The following is a 19,238-nucleotide window of genomic DNA, read 5'->3' as shown; positions in this document are numbered from 1 at the left end:
ACTGAAGTGCTGCAATGTCCCTAAGCCCAAGAAGGCTGCAATGTGCCGGTTTGTGTGTAAGATAGGCTTTGTTCAGGCATGGGATACAGTGCTGCTGGCCTGAATTCAGTGTTGATAAATCAATAGTATATATTAAATAAGGAATCTTTAAACAGAAATACACATAAAACAAAGTTATGTATTGGCTAACAAAATGATGCCACCAGAGGCTCACAGAAATCTAACCATGTATATCCCCTCCTAGGAGCCATAGTTTAGTATTCGCTAAATAAGCATTCAGGTGACTTTAAAGAACTACCATGAATAAGAAGAATTGACTGCAATTAACAGATATATAAATACTGTCCTGTCTTGTAGTGTTTTAACTGACTCCCCTACCCAGTCCCAGAAAAACCAGTTTTGTCTCCATTTGCAACTCATCTCAACATTTCTTTACCCCATACAAATTTGTGTTTTGACTTGTCCTTTGAATATCAGCCTGGCTCCCTTATAGAAGCAACATAAATTCTTCAATACGTGTTTGTTGTATGTCTGTGTTAGAGTCACTGTATCTTTTTCTGAAAAATTTCTTTTAACAACTGAGACATCCAATAGATTCAGCAACCAAAAGTAGGCAAACTTCTTCACCAAAGAAATGGTGCACCTTATGCTTAAGCTCATATGCTTCTTTTCTTGGCTCCAAGTGGTGAATCCAAAGCAGCAAGAGAACTTTGTTGACTCTGTTTTTCTAATTTTAATTTTGCTCTCTACTAATTTTGGGAATTGGTTTTGGAATCTGATTATTTGATGATCCCCATAAACAGATTAATGGTTTATAGAGGACTATTCTCTGTTGGGTGAGAAAAGACAGAGGTCTATTTTGTTAGTCTTTTCTATTTTCAGTTCAAATCAGTTGAGAATGTGTACTGAGAACAGCTCTTTCATATAGAACCATAAATTCCATAATTTTGTGCTTATTATTAACCCATGGCTAAAGTTTAGAATTGAAGTTATAAGTTCTCTATATGACTGTATGTCTATCAACATATTTGTATTCAGAAAACCTTTTCATTGTGTATGTAGGTAATGTTTTTCTACCTCCAGATGGCATTAATGAATTATAAAGTCTCTTTAAGGAACTCTGTTCTGATAAGCTTATAGAGAAAAGTGATTATATAAACTGCATAATCCTAAAATTCTCAGAAAATCAAAAAAATTGAACTTCTAATACTTTCAAAGTGCTAAATTTAAAAAGCATTCTTAGGGGAACAAACTGAAACATTTTGAGAAGTTTATATAATATAGGTAAACCTTTGACAAACAAGATTAATAATTTTGGTTTAATAAAAACAGCTGTGTTTTCTGATTTATCAGTGTTAAATATAATACAAGGATAGATTTTATTCATTATACTTAAATTCTTATTTCTATGTTTACTGATCAAATAAGCTAGCATTATATCTGTTTAATGTTTACAGTCATGAAAAATGCAAATTTGTGTTTAACCACATTGATGCATTATTCTGACAGTTTTATTTCAACAGTAATTATGTTTTATAGTATGTTACCTTGAAAATTAATTTCCAAGATCGTTAGGTAACTTAAAACTTTAGATCAGGCAGGGCGCGGTGGCTCATGCCTGTAATCCTAGCTCTTGGGAGGCCGAGGCGGGCGGATTGCTCAAGGTCAAGAGTTCAAAACCAGCCTGAGCAAGAGCGAGACCCCGTCTCTACTATAAATAGAAAGAAATTAATTGGCCAACTGATATATATATAAAAAAATTAGCCGGGCATGGTGGCTCATGCCTGTAGTCCCAGCTACTCGGGAGGCTGAGGCAGAAGGATCGCTCGAGCCCAGGAGTTTGAGGTTGCTGTGAGCTAGGCTGACGCCACGGCACTCACTCTAGCCTGGACAACAAAGCGAGACTCTGTCTCAAAAAAAAAAAACTTTAGATCATATTAATGGATATTTATTAGATACCTAGATCTTCTCTACGTAAGACATAACACTAAACTATTAATTATGATGTGATTCAGAACAAGCCACCCCAAAATATGTCTCCTTGGCATTTGAGGAAACAGCAGAAGCAGGAAGGCTACTCTAACCTTCAACCACCCCTGTCCCTTGAAACAGAAAAGAATTCTCTGTCCTTTTCTGTCAAAAAAGTCATAAGACACTCATGTGTCCTATACCTAGAGGAAGGGAATGCCACAGAGGGAAACAGAAGAACCTGAACAGGCCTGGCTAAGTTCCCTCCAGTTTATTACCACACATTAGATCATACCCTCTTTGCCCAATCCTAATTCTACACAACTATGTACTGTTTTCTTTGAATTTAGCATAAAATACACAGGTTTTCCTATTTCTTTGGGTCTTCATATCTCTGAAGGCTCTGTGTCAGATAAAACTTACATTAAATTAATCTGTGTGCTCTTCTAACTGTCTCTTATTATAGGCGTCTCAGTCATGAACCTAGCAATGGGTAAGAAATCTTTTCTCTCCTATAGTTACTAAGCAAAATTTTAAGTTTATATATCCTTCTTATTTTTATATGCTACAGAGAGATTGTATCTTTGAATTTGTTAGTGAACATGTTTGTCATTTGGAGAGGCTGGAGTATAAGGAATGCATATGGCTATAGAAAGTTGTGTTATATGTACTTATGAGCTCTGCTAGTCTACTAAAATGCTGGTGTAACAGTTTTCAATTATTCATTTCCCAGTTTCTCTATGAAATCAAAGTAACTTTGGTTAAAAGTTATAATTAACATACATGAATGAAATTCTACTAGGAGCAATAGTGGCAGAGAGGTATAACTCCGTATGTAAGGTAATTAGGGTAACACGATGTGTTTTTGTTTATTAAGGGAAAAAGAGTTGTGTCCTAAAGTAAAATGACTGAGAAAGAATGGTAAAAGGCAAAACATGAATGGATATAGGAAGTTATATTAATATAGTATTTGCAGAAAGGAAATTTTATTTGCTTTAGGTTATTGTATGTGCAAAAAAATCTGAAAAGCTATGAAATGTGTTAAAATCTTAGCAATGGTTGATCAATTTTGATGGGCTTGCTTCATTAATTTGTTTATTGTCTTTGCCTATAATATGAAGAATGATTCTTTTGTATGTCTAACCTGCCTACAATGCAAACGTTCTGTGGCTAATCAGAATAATCTTAAAAGTATTATAAGTCTTTGATCACTTATATAAGAACTAAGATTCTTTATAGTCATATAACCTTCTATGTTCATTTTTGCAAATTTTATTGTGACTTTGAAATGAGCAGCCAAAGATATTTCTCAGGCAGTTGTGATCCAATACCTACCCTAAGTGCGTACATCTCCTGAGAACTTTTGGTTTTTGCCTTCCCAAAATTGAATCTTAAATGTAAAATAAAACTTTCAGGACATCTTTGCACCTAGAATTATCTTTGAGATTCCCCAGAGGGCTTCTGGAAAATCACAAAGACATATTCTTTTACTTTGTAAAAAAAGAGGTGCTAGACATAATTAGGTTTGTTTGATATGCTATTATTAATGAGCTACTTGAGAAGAGTTGTCAAGTATGGGAAGAATTATCAAGTCAGAGGAGATGCTTAGCCATCCTGAGGTTAAATTTAATGGGTAAAATGTTATAAGTAATTCCAAAATTGTGTGCTATATGATGAGTTCCTAGAGATTTATCAATGCCCTCATTGTCCATGACATGTTCTATTTATCAGAGTCCTTGTACTGCTTTGCCTGATAATAGACTATAACAGTATGCTTTACCAGTCATTTCAGTTTAAAATTGTTTTTAAACAATTCATTCCACATGTATTTGTGCTGTTTTGACTTTTACTTTGAACTAGTTATAATATCTGCCTATAGGGGTAGGCAACCTGTGGCCTTCTAGGTCCTTAAATGCAGCCTTTTGACTGAATCCAAATTTTACAGAACAAATCCTTTTATGAAAAGGGGTGCAGCAGAGAAAGATGAAGCTTTTCTTGCCTCCTTTGGTGCTTAAAAAGGAACAATCTTGAAATCAGAAGGCCACAGGTTCCCCACTCCTTTTTAAAAATACTAACTTGGTCACATCTTTACTTCTATAGCTTAAATCTTGCATCTTCTACGCCAGTAATGTTAATTTGGAATCCATGTCACTTATCTGAGTTTTATTAATACACAGATATTTAGGATATATTCCAGCTTACTGAATCTTTTTACTTGATATTCTTAATATATGTTTGGCTTATTCATTGTATATTATATCTCAGGATTATTATGTCATCTCAAGACTTTTTCCTCTGTAAAGACTGTTCATCCATTTTTGTAAATTAGATGAATGTTCACTGTCAAAATAAGCTTAAATGATTATATTTAGATATTTTGTCCACAACTTTTTTAGATTGACTTTCAGTTATATTCTTGTTATAAACTCACATATTTCACTTTATTAGTAATGTCACCTGTAGCCATTTTAAGTCTCTTATCATCTACAAATAGGTTTTTTTTGTTTGTTTGTTTTACTCTGATGTTTCCCTCCAAGCTCTTGTAATCAGCCACAGGCCAGAGTGCTTCATCTTCAGTAAAGAAGGGCTATCTCAGAGTCCCGTGGAAAAGCACTATGCCAGGTACTTTGAGGTACAGATTTTTGATGCTATCACTTTAAACAATTTTAAGAAAATACCAGTGGACTGAGTCACGATTTCCAGAACTCCAGTAGAGAAACAGATACATTTATGATCCAGTAGGACAAGAAACAATTATATTTAAGAGTGAATGAACTGATGAGGAATGATTATAATTTTATGTTTGGAATATGGTTGATACCATTCTACTGTTCTATTTTTTGGATATATAATGAAGCCTTTTCTCTTTCCTCTTAAGGTATCTATAACTCATTACAATTTAGTAGTGTCTCTTTGCAAACTGAAATATTTGTGAATGATATCTCATTTTCCCTGTGTGACACCTCCAGAATTTGGAAACTCTATTGAATATTCTTATTTTCATCACAGTATAAGCTATTTACTTATGTCCATAATTCTGAGTACTAGGACATAATTGAAAACATTGGTTATACAATCCTAGGCCTTACCTGGAATGACACATTTCAGAGTGATGCTCATTTAATCTGATATGAACACTTTTAAGGAACTTAAGGTTGACTTTATGGAGCCAGTATTTACAAAGTCTTTCTAGAAAAGTGGCCTGGCATCTGGCTTTATAGGGTTCCCAGCCTTATAGGGAGTAAGGACCCTTAGGATATTTTTGGAATCTTAAGGGAGGAACTTGCCCAAATTAATAGGTACTGCAGAAGAAATATTGTGGCAAGTTTTTGGCTTGGCATCCTAGATTCAAAAGACTTTTAAAAGTCCCATCTGAGATTCTATACAGAGATTCTATATAAAAACTTTCAGCAATGCAAACAAGAAAGCTTATATGGCAAATTAACACTATTGCTATATACCTATGTAAGTAATCAGGCCAATTTAAATTTTTGATCATGAATAATTACATTATTTCCTTATCAAAAAGGAGTAGAAAAAAATTATGTTTCAATGGAAAACTGTGCATTGTCTCTAGCACACCCTTCCCCGTCCAGGTTATAAGATTTTTAGCTTAGTTCCTTGTCTTTCAGATGTTTGGCAACTCTTTTTAAATTGTACATAACTGGTATGTGTGTATATATATATCCTGTCCTGTATCCTTACTTAACTGACTCTCCCCAACCCCCCCCCACTTTGTCCCCATTTGCAACTCATCACAACATTCCTTTACTCCACATATATTTGTGCTGTTTTGACTTTTACTTTGAACTAGTTATAACATCTGCCTAAGGGATAGGCAATCTGTGGCCTTCTAGGTCCTTAAATGCAGCCTTTTGACTGAATCCAAATTTTACAGAACAAATCCTTTTATGAAAAGGGGTGCAGCAGAGAAAGATGAAGCTTTTTTTTTTTTACCTCCTTTGGTGCTTAAAAAGGAATAATCTTAAAATCAGAAGGCCACAGGTTCTCCACCCCTTAAAAGCTACCTTTTAACAGATATATGGATGTAAGGTGGAAGTCTAGACCTTACTGATGGTATCTATTTCTTGGATTATTCTAAAATTTTCCTGGATGTAGGGCCAGACCTGTCAGCTTCCTTTTCTGCTTCTACTTACTACTACTTCAGAGTCGGTTCTTCCACTCCAGTAGACCCCCTGTGGACAGAATACAGTTTCACAGCTCCTCACTGCCCTTCTAATTCCTGGAAAAATCCCTCCTTTATTTTGTGAATTTCAAAGAGGTTTTTACAGCTAATAACAATGAGAAAAACACGGCGGGGGAGGAGGAGCGTAAAATGACATACCAGAGATATGTCACAAGTTTCAAATAAGATCAAATGGGGAGCCATTTCTGTTTTTCCGCTAGCATGTAAATGATAGTAGATCCTACTCTTCCACCTCCTTTCTCTAAGATGCAGGTTCCCCATCCTCCACATCCTTCAACCAATCGCATAACACAAGGGGAGACAAAAACCACTTGGGTGAGAAAGGTGGGTCTTTTCAGTACAAAAAGAACTGAAGAAAGGTTCATCTACATTTCAGAGGAAACCCTAGATATTCTTTTTTCCCCCTTTATAAAGAAAGGTTATCTTTAAAGAGTTCCTCTGGAATAGATGCTGAGCTTAAAGGGAGAAGTTTAAGATGAGGCCCAGAAAGGAGTTAAGGCCAAAAGACACAGGGGTGTTTATATTTTCTTTGTTTTGTGTGTGATAAAACACACAAAAGGGCGGGAGGAGTTGGGGGATTGGAAGCCAGAGAATAGGGAATCATAGGGATCATCCAAGTCTTTTTTTCCTTAGCACTCCCTAATTTCAGAGAACCAGCCTTCCATGGGAAGTGAGGTATGGTGAGAAGAGAGAGCTATGCAAAAAAGATAGAAGCTGAAGGGTTAGTTGTAAAAAGTATCAACAGCAGGAGGAAGAGAAATTCCTTTAGTATCAGAGATGAGGGTATATTCTTATATAAAAAGATAAGCCTGTACAGATGAAATAGGTGATTCCTATTTTGGGATTTTTCATTAATATGAGTTTCTGCTTATCCTTGATTCATAGTGGTAAGAGTTTCTGAAGGATAGAGCTGTATTTCTTATGAAGTATAAAATTTAACATTTTTCAAGTTGGATAAGAGTACATCCTATTTCTCATATTCACTATAGAATATAAATAAAATATGCATATAATATATATCCTATTATTGCTAAATACTCTAGCTCAGTACTGTCCAAAAGAAATATGTGAACTACATATATTTTAGAAGTTTCTAGTAGCCACATTATAGAAATAAATAAAAAGAAACAAGTAAAATTAGTTTTAATTATGCATTTTACTTAGCACAATATAACTAGATTATCATTTCAACATGTAATAAAAATTATTAAAGACATTTACAACACATCTCAATACTAACTAGATACATTTTTAAGAGCTAAAGTCACATAGCTAGTGGCTATAATATTGGACAGTATAGAACTAGATGATTAATTTTTAAGATCTACCAGCATAATAGTATCACATGCACACAAAAAAACCAACATTAGACTTGGAATCTAGAAACTTGAGTCTTTACCAGGAGCTGTGATTGCTCTAGAGTTTGTTTTGTAAGCTCTCAGTACCTTTGTCAAAGGGAGAGTTCAGAACAAATAACATACAATTTGGAAACAACTCTAACGTTATAAAATTATCATCTTAAGTATATCGCAATACTCTTCAGGTTGCTAACCTCCTTAAACTCCGGATAAACTCTAAATTAATTTGACATAAAAAACACTTATTAGTTGTAATTTACATACTAAAACATAAGAAATTGCTAATTCTTCAGATATCTAATTATAAGGAATTGACAGTTTTTCTAAAAAGACAGAATAAGTAGCTAAATTATAGTGATTTAAAGTTTAAAACAATCTAGAGAATTTAGAACATTATTAAATTTATTCAAATTTGCCAGTATTTATTAAGTGCATTAAAAGATGAATGAGACTTGGTGTTCTCCATAGTAAATTCTTATAATCCAGTATGCAGGATAAAATATAATTTGAGAATGAAGACTATGCATTATGTAACTATCCCCTAGTCACACAGCACTAGCATACAACAGGGTGCTCAACATATATCTGACTGAATGCAGTACAAAAAAGGTAAAATATAAAACCACACTATAAGAGCTGTAAAAAAGGAACAAATTATTGTGGAAGTTAAAAAGGAGAGCTCATCCAGTGTCGGGGAGGGGGCAGGAGATGAAGGGTAATAAGAAAAGGGATAGGAGATGGCATATAAAACAGATTTTGAAGACTAGGTTGGAGCTTCATAGGCAGGAATAAGGATGAGAAAGGTAACAGTATGAGTGAGCTCATAGATGGAAGAAAGTATACCACAGGTTTGGGCTACAAGGGTATAAAGGAGAGTTGGGGCATATGATAAAGCTAGATTAATGCTCTGATAAGTCAGTGCTTATATTGTGAAGAACTTTTATCAGTTGAGGAGTTTGTCTATTAAGCATAGACCCTTGAAGATGTTTGAATAAATGGTATTTTTAATTTATAAAGATATCAGAGTATTGTGGTAATATATATAATGGTTTAGGGCTGAGGTCAGCTAACATATTCTGTGAAGAGCCAAGCAGTAAAAAATTTTAGGCTTTGGGGGACATATGGTCTCTATTATAACTACTTTTCTACTATTGTAGCTAAAAAGCAGTCATGGACAATACACAAATGAATAAACATGACTGTGTTCAAATAAAATCTGCTTCCTCACTTAGGTGACCTTGTTACTTACTATCCAATAAAATGGGGATAACTGTTCCTGCTTCATAGAGTTGCAGTGAGGATTAAATGAGAATGAATGAAAAGCTATTAGTACAATAACCCTAGCTCATGATTTAGTGTTTATGAATTTAGCTTTTGTGATACTTATTACCTGAGTCACAAAATATAATTAGAAGACATTAAATATGCTTAACAGAAAGCAATGGAATCTGAAAATATTATTCCTCATTGTATTGATTCTCTAAAATGCAATCTTTGATGTCAAGGGAAAAATGATGGTTATAACTTCTCCTTTCTTTTAAATATTTAAAAGTAAGGGAAATGAGAAAACTTGTATACTCAGGGACTATTCTGAAAATTAACAACTTGCCTTTCATTTCCTTCTTAGTTATCTTTCTCTGTGTGTGGCAGTTTTACTCTAATCTCCTATTTCTAGATACTATTGGAAGGTAAGCATTTAATGCTCATAAATGCATAAACTATGCCAGATTTTTACTATCAACACAGAAACAACTCTTATCAACAAAAACGTTCTTGCCCTCTATAACAGCAGTCCCCAACCTTTTTGACACCAAGGACGGGTTTCGGGGAAGACGCTTTTTCCACGGACGTGAGGTATAGGGCGGCAGTTGCTGCCCAGGCTCCACCTCAGAGGGTCAGGCGTTGAATTCTCATTGGGAGTGCACAACCTAATTCCTTTGCATGCACAGTTTGCAGTTGAGGGTCTGATGCTGATCTGATGGGTGTGAGGGCTCTGGCGGTTATGCAAGCTATGGGGAGCTGCTGTGTGTGCAGGTGGGGCTTTGTTTGCCTACTGCTGTGCAGCCCTTTCCAGGTGGGCCGTGGACCCGTGGACTGGTGCTGGAGGTAGGGGACCACAGCTCTAGAGCATATAATGAGTAGAGCAGTGGGCTAGCAAAGAAAGATATCTATAAGCTCGTCCAGGGGCTTTAACATCCTTACATCTACAGTGTTTGAACATTATTCAATCCAACTTCTCAAAAGATGAAGAAACATGTTTATCAAAGGCTAAGTGTAGTGAAGCACAGCTTGTTTAAGCTCTTCTATGAGGTCGACAACTGTAGAACTAGAATCCTAATTACCAGCCTCTTAATCCAGTAGTCTTAGTAGTGCTTCTGAACCATTTTTTTTTTTAATGCATTAACTTACCAGAAAATTGGTTTATCCAACCTTCAACACCACCAGCTCACAACAAAATGATGTTAGCTGTGAAGGGAAGGGGAATCCATTTGTATGTTCCTCATCACTATTTATCTAATCCAAGAGGGACAAATCAGAATGGAGGGGATGCTGCAGAATTTGGAAAAGATCCCCTACCCCACTGCTCTGTAAACACTTCAATGGAAGTATTTATTTAGATAGCACTTTCACTATAGCTGAAGAAACAGGACTTACCTATTTAATGATACATAATGCTAAATGTTAAATAAATGAGGCAGATCATGAGAAATTTCCTAGGAGATGAGAGTGGCTTCATATTATTGAGTAGGGAAATATATTCTAGAAAGTCATTACTTTCACCAGATATTGATGGTCCATTATATGTCAGATTTTGTGCTAGGTGCTGGGGAAAAAGCTATGACCAAGATAGACATGTCTTGTAAGTTCAAATTCCTGATTCACTGTTAACCTACAGTTTTACAAGTCACTATTCTCTAAGCTTTTTCCAGTTATACTTTCTGTTGACACTGATAGTGTTCCTCAGTTTTCTTTCCTGGGGAGGTAGAAATAAGATTGGAAAGGCATCTGATTTCAATAGCAGCAGTGGCTACTTCACACCTGCAATTCACATGGCAACTGTAGTCATGAAGTCCTTGTGACCGCTTAGAGGCTAATCAGGGATTAAACAGTTTAATTAGATTTCCTGTTATTAAACTCATGTTACAGACCTCAAATGAATAATTTTCAAGGTGTTAGACATGAAATATGGTAGGCTGAAAAGATGAAAAACATTAATAGAACTGTTCTTGATAACTGTTACAGTTTAATTAGAAAGAGAGCAATGTTAAGTCAAAATAATATTTTAAAAGGGTACTTTGAAGACAATTATGTAATTAAGAAATTAGAAACTGGCCAAGAAAGTGTTAATAAGGAATTATACTTAAAAACTTTTTCTAAGAAAGGTTTCCTTAGAAGTCTATTACTAATAATATATTTTTATATATTATTATATATTTACTATATGTTAGACCCTATTCTAAGCACTTTGCTTTTATTAACTCATTTAATCTTCATAGCAATGCTCACTGCACATATAAGGTAATAGAAGTACAAAGTCATATAGATAGTAAGTGACCCAACAAGAATTCAAACTGAGGTAGTTTGGCTTCAGACTTTTAATCATAAACTATATAATACTAGGCTAGGAAGAAAAGCAAATATGTCAGATAATAATAATAACTTTTATAGTGCTTTCACATTTATATGTCAAATATGTTATATAACACTAACAATCTTTTACATTTATATACTGCCTTATAGTTAACAATGCACTAAAACAGACATCATCTCATTTGAATTGAAGCTAAATTAGATCCAAATTAAATTTGACCAAGTAGAATGAGAGAATGTACAAATGTACAGTAGTGCATTTAAATCTAAGGGAGACAAACAGCACAAATGTCAGCTAGCAAGAGGTGAGGGTCAGAACTAATAGTTACCAATTATCTATTATGTATCAGGTATCACCCACTTCATGAGATAAGTATCCTTATTTGAACTATGGAGGAAACATGAAGTCCATTATGAAATTAATCCAAAATCATATAGCTTCAAAATGGCATAATAAAGATTAGAATCTTGACTGGTCTGACTACAAAGCTTCCTTTCACTACACTGTGTTGGATTACCAGCAAAAGCTGAGGGAAAAAAAACACATTTTGCATTTTTGTTGATAGCAAGATCAACATAAACCAGTGGTGTTAGCTGTTTGCCCCAAAAGCTAATATACTCTTAGAGTGCATTAATATAATTGTACAGTTGAGATTGTGCTTGGTATTAGGCCCCACCATATTTAGAATAGTGGCATATATACACATTTGGCTTAAAGGAACTTTTAGAAGGAATATAATAATGATAGCTATTTTCAAGTAACTGAAGACTTAATAGATGGAATAATAGGCATTAGATTTTGGCTCAATGAAAGAAAGAACTTAATAAGAAACAGAAGTGTCTAAATTGGAATAGGCTGCCTTATATTTAATGTTCAACTGAAGTTTAACCAAATATTAGCGATTTTGCAGAGAAATTCATAAACAAGGTCAGCAGTTTTATGCCCTACCCCTACTTCAAATTAGAGCATAGTTTGTCTTTTTACATGTTATATGGGCATTCCCTTTTCCAATTTTTTTTTGGATGGAGTGTTCTGATATAGTAAAAAGTCTAAAAACTATTTGATTACATACATTAAAGGCTTATTTCAACTCAAATTCTATACTCTGAATGGTTTTAAGGTTAAGAACATAAAATCCTATCTTGACTTTATTTGTAAAAATAAAAACAGACCAACATACCATTTTTTTCTGCAAAGGCAGCTGCATCTTCTTTAGTACTGAAGGTTAGAACCATGTTGGACAAGGGATCAGCCCTGTAAGAAACAATTTTTTCCCATGATTTAAATTAAGTGTTGGCTAGAAAAAGACAAAAATCAATAAATTAAAATAAAATTTTTAGGAAACAAGTTTACGATTAGTGGAATGTTTTATTTGTAATAATCTCTTTAAGACTGTTAACATTGAATTGAAATAAATTTGAATATTTTTCTGTTAAATTTGGGAGATTTTTAAATATATCAAATAATAAAATTTATAACTGCAAAGACATTCAGCTAATCTTTAATAATACCATTTATTCAATTCTAAAAAAAATGAGTTGAATTAATAAAAACCTAAGAGGATTCTCAAACTGACCTTAAAATTCAACATCAAGATTATTGATGAGTACAATTGTCAGTACTATCATTATCCCCCCCAAAAAGATGGCAACAACACCCACTCTTCCTAATGAACCTTTCATCGTTAACAATTTTCTTTTAAAGTATTGAGTTCTTCATTCTAGGATACTGTTAATATTTACAAATCTACATAGGGTCTTTACAAAATAACCATTTCAGGAATGTCACTTTTATTTTTATGTTTATAACAAGGTAGAACACTGTTGCAAATGTTTATTGTACATTTCTCAGGTAAATATAACACTCTGAATCATCACTTAGAAATGCATTATAGAACTAGAAAATATAGAAAGGAAAATTCTGGAAGTAATGTGGATAGTAGAAAGATATGAGATATACACAGAAGAGAATATGTGGTAAGTAGATCTCATTGTTGTGAAAAGCCACAAATTGCTGCTGCTGAAGTTCTGGTCATAAACGATGGTTGCTATTCTAGGATTCCTATGAGATCCCTATAATCTTATATATCATACCCGCTTCCCTGCAAGCAAGAGAGCTTCATGTGGCTGGCTATATTAGTACTAATAACAAATGATTATTTTACATTGGTTCCTCCTTTTCAAAACACACATGATTTCTCAATTGATAGTTAAATAAACTATACTGAGAACAGAAGTGTCAACATAAATATGATCTAGTAATTTGAGTGTTGACAGGCACATTGGCTTAGTTAAAAATACAGAAAAAATTTAGGAGCCAGGAGACCAGAGCTCTATTTCCTGCAAAAGTGGTAAAGTCTTTATTATTATCCTCACTTTCTTTATGAAGAAATATATGTAAGTTAAATAGCAACAACTGGCATCAATAAGCCACCATTCTTCCAGTCACTTGGTTTCTACCCTTTTCATTCTTCATCTCCTATATTTTGTGGTTCTTTTCTAGGTATGTTGCCAGCACCACTTTATACCCTTTTTAATTCTCTGAACTACCATAACATCTTCCTAACTAATCTTTCTGCCTCCTTTCTTGACCAATCCACCTTTTGCCACGTTGCCAGATTAATCTTCCTAACGTTCAACTCCCAAACACACTGCCCAGCTCAAAAACTTCAAATAGTTTGCACTGTCTACCACATTAACTTCAATCTCCTGACCTGGCATTTAAGCACTTCTATAATATAATATAAACCAAACTACTTTCTAACCTTCTTCTTAATTACTCCCCTGAGAAATAACCAGCTAGTGAAATCAGATTGCCAACTGTTCCTATAAATGCAATTTGTTCCTTCCACTTGGAATACTCTCTCAAATCTCTCTGTGTATAGAAGTCCATCCCAACCATCCTTCATGGTTCGTTCACCTTGAGTACCAACCTTTTCAGTAAGTCTTTCATACCTTATCCTCCTCCAACAGTATATAATTTTCTTTCAATCTCCACAAATATAATTTGTGCTTTTAATTTTACACTTTATTTGCTCAATTGCTGAAGTTCCAATTTAGATAATGGCAGAATAGTACATCAGATTTACCTAGTAATTATAAACTCTAGACAAAACAGAAGAAATTTTTTTGAAGAGACCAGAGAGTGACCAAAAGCAGGAAGAATTCTCTCGAGTTTCTTATCTTTAAAAAAGAGGAACCACACTGGATTCTACCCAAATTATAGTGTTTCCTTTAAAGGTATTCTCCAGTCCAGGCAGCTAGGATCTTAGAGAACTCAAAGAGAAAGCCATAGTCTTATTAGCACAAGGAGTCTGAGATGGAGTTTATGATTGCCAAGCAACTGGAAAATTTAGGTGGAAAATACTGAAAAGGAAGAATCCACAGAGGAGGAAGCTTTTGAAATGCACATGATGAGCAAGCTCTAAACCAATAGCTGGGAAGGGTGAAAGAACTGAGCAGAGACTTCAGCAGTTGTCTGCTACAGAGGAGACTAAGTCTCAAGTAAGAACGAGAACTTGGTAAACAAAAGGCCATGTCTTTTTATTTTAACACTATGTTCTAGGACAAAGACTAACGGTAAAATTGAAAACCATGCTAACAATGCATAAAATTAATCCTCCACAGGTTCAAGGTGATCTATCAGTAATTTAACTGTCTGCTAGAACAAAATTCATCACATTGCTATTGTCAGTAACTAGAGAAGCATAAGGGATCAGAGAATTAATAGATTACTGATTTCTTAAAATGTTTTATTAACTGACTAAAATTCAGGGGCTAATTAGCATATTAGAAAGTAACACATTCACTACAAGATATGTACAAGATTCTTATACATAATAGCCCCAACTGAAAACCACACAAATGCCCATCAATAAATAATGTGGAATGGATGAATCTTTCAAAGTTAAGCAAAAAAGCCAGTCACAGGACAGCACATAAAGAATGATCTCTTTAATTAAGTAAAAAAAAATAGGCAAAACTAATCTATGGTGTTAGAAGTCAGAATAGTGTTTAACTTTGGAAAGGAACAAAGGATGAGATGGGTAAGGTACTGCAAATGCTGTGTTTCTCAATCTGGGTGCTAGTCATGTGGGTATGTTCAAGTTGTAAAAAATTTACAAAACTATACTTTTCTGAATGTATATAAAATTTCAATAAAAGTAATGAGTTCTAAGGTTGATTTTTCTTCCAATGACACCATTTTAATGTACTTTACTAGACATTAATAAACTGTTTCATTAATAAACACCACTAAACCAATAAAATGAATACAGAAAATTATTTCATCAATTATATCTAACATTGGTTAGCATATTGCCTTTTGTTCTATATACTATGAAACAGAAAGCCTACTTATCAACTGACTCATTACCTAATAGAACTATGACTGCATGAAAGATATTTATGAAACATTCTGGCACTGAGAATTTTTACTATTAATAGATGCCTTCTGAAAGAAAGAAAATGGAAAGTGAATGAGTTTCTACTTAGGAGGCTTAGCTTATTTTGTTCAGTTTCAGTAGCACTAGCTGTTATAGTAATAAATGGCCCTAAATGTTACTTTGACTAGCTCCATTTAGAAATGTCAGAAGGTCATCTTTTTGTAAATAGACTTGAATAAGAGACAGAGATATATAATAAAAACTATAGAAAAGTATGTCTAAAAAACATTTATTAAAATATTGATTTGTTTTAAAATATTTCTGAGGTAAGAAATGTCAAAGATCTGAGCAATGACCAAAAAAAACTATGTTCTGCTTTAGGATAATGTGTGCCTACATGCACCACCCACCATAGGCCAATTCCATTGGTTGATTAAATGCAAAAATGTTAAAGACATATTAACAAATATTTAAGCGATATACTTAAAAATAGTAAATCCATGTCCAATTAAAAAATATCTAATTGGATTAGAAATATATAATTAAAATTCACTACAACTCAAATAAAGGAGAAAATACCCTTCAATAGATGTTGAAAAAAGTATTTAATAAAATTCAATAGCCATTCCTGACTTAAAAAAAAATATATTGCTAAGTCAAGATTAGGAAAGAACTTTGTTCATTTTATTACATCAGAAACATTTCTGCTATAGAAGGAAAGAAGCAATAAGGATGGTGGATATCACCACTGATATTCAACATTATTTGCAAATTCTAGCCAATGCAACAAAGCAAGAAGAAATTATAAGCATAAGAGAAAACAAACTGCCATTATTTTTAGATTATACAACTAATCAACATGAATCCTTTGAAAAGCTATGCGAACTAGAGACAGTGCATAAGGTGGCTATATGCAAAATCAACTTTTAAAAAACCTCATCCAAAATAGCAATAAAAAGTAAAATATCTAGGAGTAATTTTGATGAGAAATGTAAAAAAATTGTATTAAGAAAATAAAATCTTACCAAAAGATATATAAAGTTACCTATAAACAAAAATGCACTGAAAAAAGGATGGATGGGTATATAGCAAATTGTTATCAGGGTTTACTTCTATGGAGGGAGTAGGTACATGGGCAGTAAAAGGGGAGGGAGAGTTGTAACTTGTAACTTTCATGGCTCATTCTACATTGTTTACATCTACAGTACAAACATACTCATTTACTTGTTCAATAAAGTCAGTAATGAGAAGAACGTTAGACAGAATCTGAGTTTTAAAATTTTTAAAAAACTGAACCACCACCTGATTAAAGCAAATAAATTGCCTTTGCATTGGGGAGAGCACTAAAAGGGGGAAAGATGGTACAGACAATACTTCCATTTGTTATTTACTTATAAGCAAAAGGACTATCTGTAAGCCTTAGTATGATGTCCACTTTGATGACTAAGGCTTGAGGATCAAGTATACTAAGGGTTAGGTGATGAGGGAATCTGTAACATCTAAATTAGTATGCATCTCTGCTTAAATTAGTTGACTTTCTATGTCCATGATGACATGGAACAAATCCTTATTTCCAGAAGCTGAATGACAGATTCATAACTCTCTAATGAAAAATTAAACATGGAAGTCATACTTTTAGAATATGATGAAATTAACACAAAAAAGTATTGAGTCCAATGGCCAATGTACATTAATATAACTAAGAAAAAAAGTCTTGTTTTTAGGTTTTATCAAAACTTAAGTCCTGCTTATAGAAATAATGATAAGAATTTACTAACCTAACAGACTGTCAAGAAATATAGAAAATTTATAACCAATAGTCATCTTTGGCAAGTAGCTATAATATTAAAACAAGGATGAGTCATCCTCTCCTTCCCCCAACTGTATCACAGAGATTTAAACAGTAAAAACCTTTGGTCAAACCCAAGGGATGACTTTGCATCTTAACATATTTTTCATATTTATACAAAGATAAACCTTCTACCTTTGAGTTCTAACATTTAAAGATTCAGGTAATTGAAAGAGCATAAGAAAAGCTCTACTTTGGATGAGAAAAGAAATGTAAATATAATATTTAAAAATACAAATTAAATGTGCTTGATCTTTGTTTTTAGATTTTTTATCTTAAAATCCTACATTAGAACAAAAGTGGCCTTTCAAAATAAAAAAAATACTGTAGACAAACAGATAACAATGAAATTTATTCAGTACATTTTAAAAATAAAACCACATTCATAGTCATGAAGCAATGACAACCCCCCTCTTAACTCCCACTGAAAAACTTATGGGAAACATTTAAGATTTCAAATTTCTGTCACAAAAATATCAGAGTAACTTTGTAAAATTATCTTCTCCATAAGCATAGACTCTATTGCTCAATGAAATAAGTATCCCTTTAGTGTATTTAATAGCAACTCTGTGAAAAAACCTCCAAAGGTATACAAAGATTATCTCTGTTATATTTGTCATATTTCTTATGTTATACACTTCTAACCTTCTGTAATACACTTAGATTATGAGGGTTAGGTGTCTTAAATCCTCCAAGCCATTCTATCTATGTGGTAATTCTAGCGAAAGGTAATCTACCAGAAGAAATGAATACAGTCAAACCCCATATCCCCTATTTTGGGAAACTTTGTAGTTTTGGAAAAAATGTATTTTAGGTATAGGACAGACAGTCATTTCTCGTTTAGCGTGTCTCAAAATCATGACCAACAGTAAAATTCACCTTAAAATATTAACCTCCTCTTTTTCCCATTAGATATAGTTCTCCCAACTAAAAAAATAATACAAATCCACATAGATATATCCAGCCAGATTTTAAATATTTTTCCTACACTATCCATATTAATATTAGATACATAATCATAAAATGAAATATAAGCAGACTGAGCACCCTCTGGCCAAGGTGCTATGGCCAAGCCATTAATTTATCTTTGACACAGGTTTATTTCTTAAATGATAAACTTTTCTTAGATGATCATGAGAAATCTTCAGTTTATAATTCCAACAAGTTTATAAAAGGTCTCAAATATTTCACAAAAAGAACTCAGAATTCAACATGTCCAATCAATAATTAATATTACATATTTTTTATGTCATTAAAATGTAAAGGAGAAAAATAAAATATAACCCTGATTCCACTATCAGTAAACATGGCAAATGGAGTCCCTGTTCTAATCAGATGAAATAAAATTTTTAAAGTCATAATATTTTTCTTATTTTTTCATGCTAGTGGATGTTTCTTAATATCAGAAAAAGGGAAATATATATATATTTTTTTTCTTTTTTTTTCTTTTTTTTATTTCAGCATATTATGGGGGTACATATATATATATATTTTTAATAAAGATCCAAAACCATGCCTCAGACAAACCAATTGCAGAGTCTACCATTTCAAAAGAACTTTTTACTTCATAAAAACTAGATTTTGAAAAGATCTTTACCTACCAAATATGTATCATATCTCATTTTCAATCAATATGTAATAAAAGCATTTTCATATTCATGCACAATAGGTTATAGTGTGCTTTTAAAGCAGCAGAGTATTAAATAATCACTAAATATTTTGAAAATTGTTTATGCTATTTCTAGACTAAGCAGTGCTATAATGATGACTGAGTGAACCTGTCAAGCATGGAAAGTAAAACTTATTAATCTAAACAATGGGGTTTAGGACACACTACCCCAAAATATGGCACCTGGGCATTTGAGAAAACAGCAGAAGCA

General features: G+C 33.3%; 1 protein-coding gene across 2 annotated transcripts in view; it reads right to left on the bottom strand.

Annotated features, from left to right (window-relative positions):
* Nucleotides 1–19,238, bottom strand: part of NDUFS4 (NADH:ubiquinone oxidoreductase subunit S4) — a 109,651-nt gene that overhangs the window by 7,432 nt on the left and 82,981 nt on the right. The window contains exons 4-5 of one of the 2 annotated variants that reach the window (XM_012756749.3): nt 12,306–12,379; nt 9,943–9,999 (exon numbers count right to left, since the gene is read on the bottom strand). In XM_012756749.3, the coding sequence (XP_012612203.1) occupies nt 9,980–9,999; nt 12,306–12,379 (94 nt within the window). In that variant the 3' untranslated portion in view covers nt 9,943–9,979. The remainder of the gene's footprint in view (nt 1–9,942; nt 10,000–12,305; nt 12,380–19,238) is intronic. The other variant, XM_012756748.3, reaches the window with a different exon arrangement.

This window comes from Microcebus murinus, chromosome 11 (assembly GCF_040939455.1).
Source record: "Microcebus murinus isolate Inina chromosome 11, M.murinus_Inina_mat1.0, whole genome shotgun sequence".
Taxonomy (NCBI): domain Eukaryota; kingdom Metazoa; phylum Chordata; class Mammalia; order Primates; family Cheirogaleidae; genus Microcebus; species Microcebus murinus.
The sequence above is the reverse complement of the archived record's forward strand: the minus strand, read 5'-3'. Positions and strand labels throughout refer to the sequence as shown.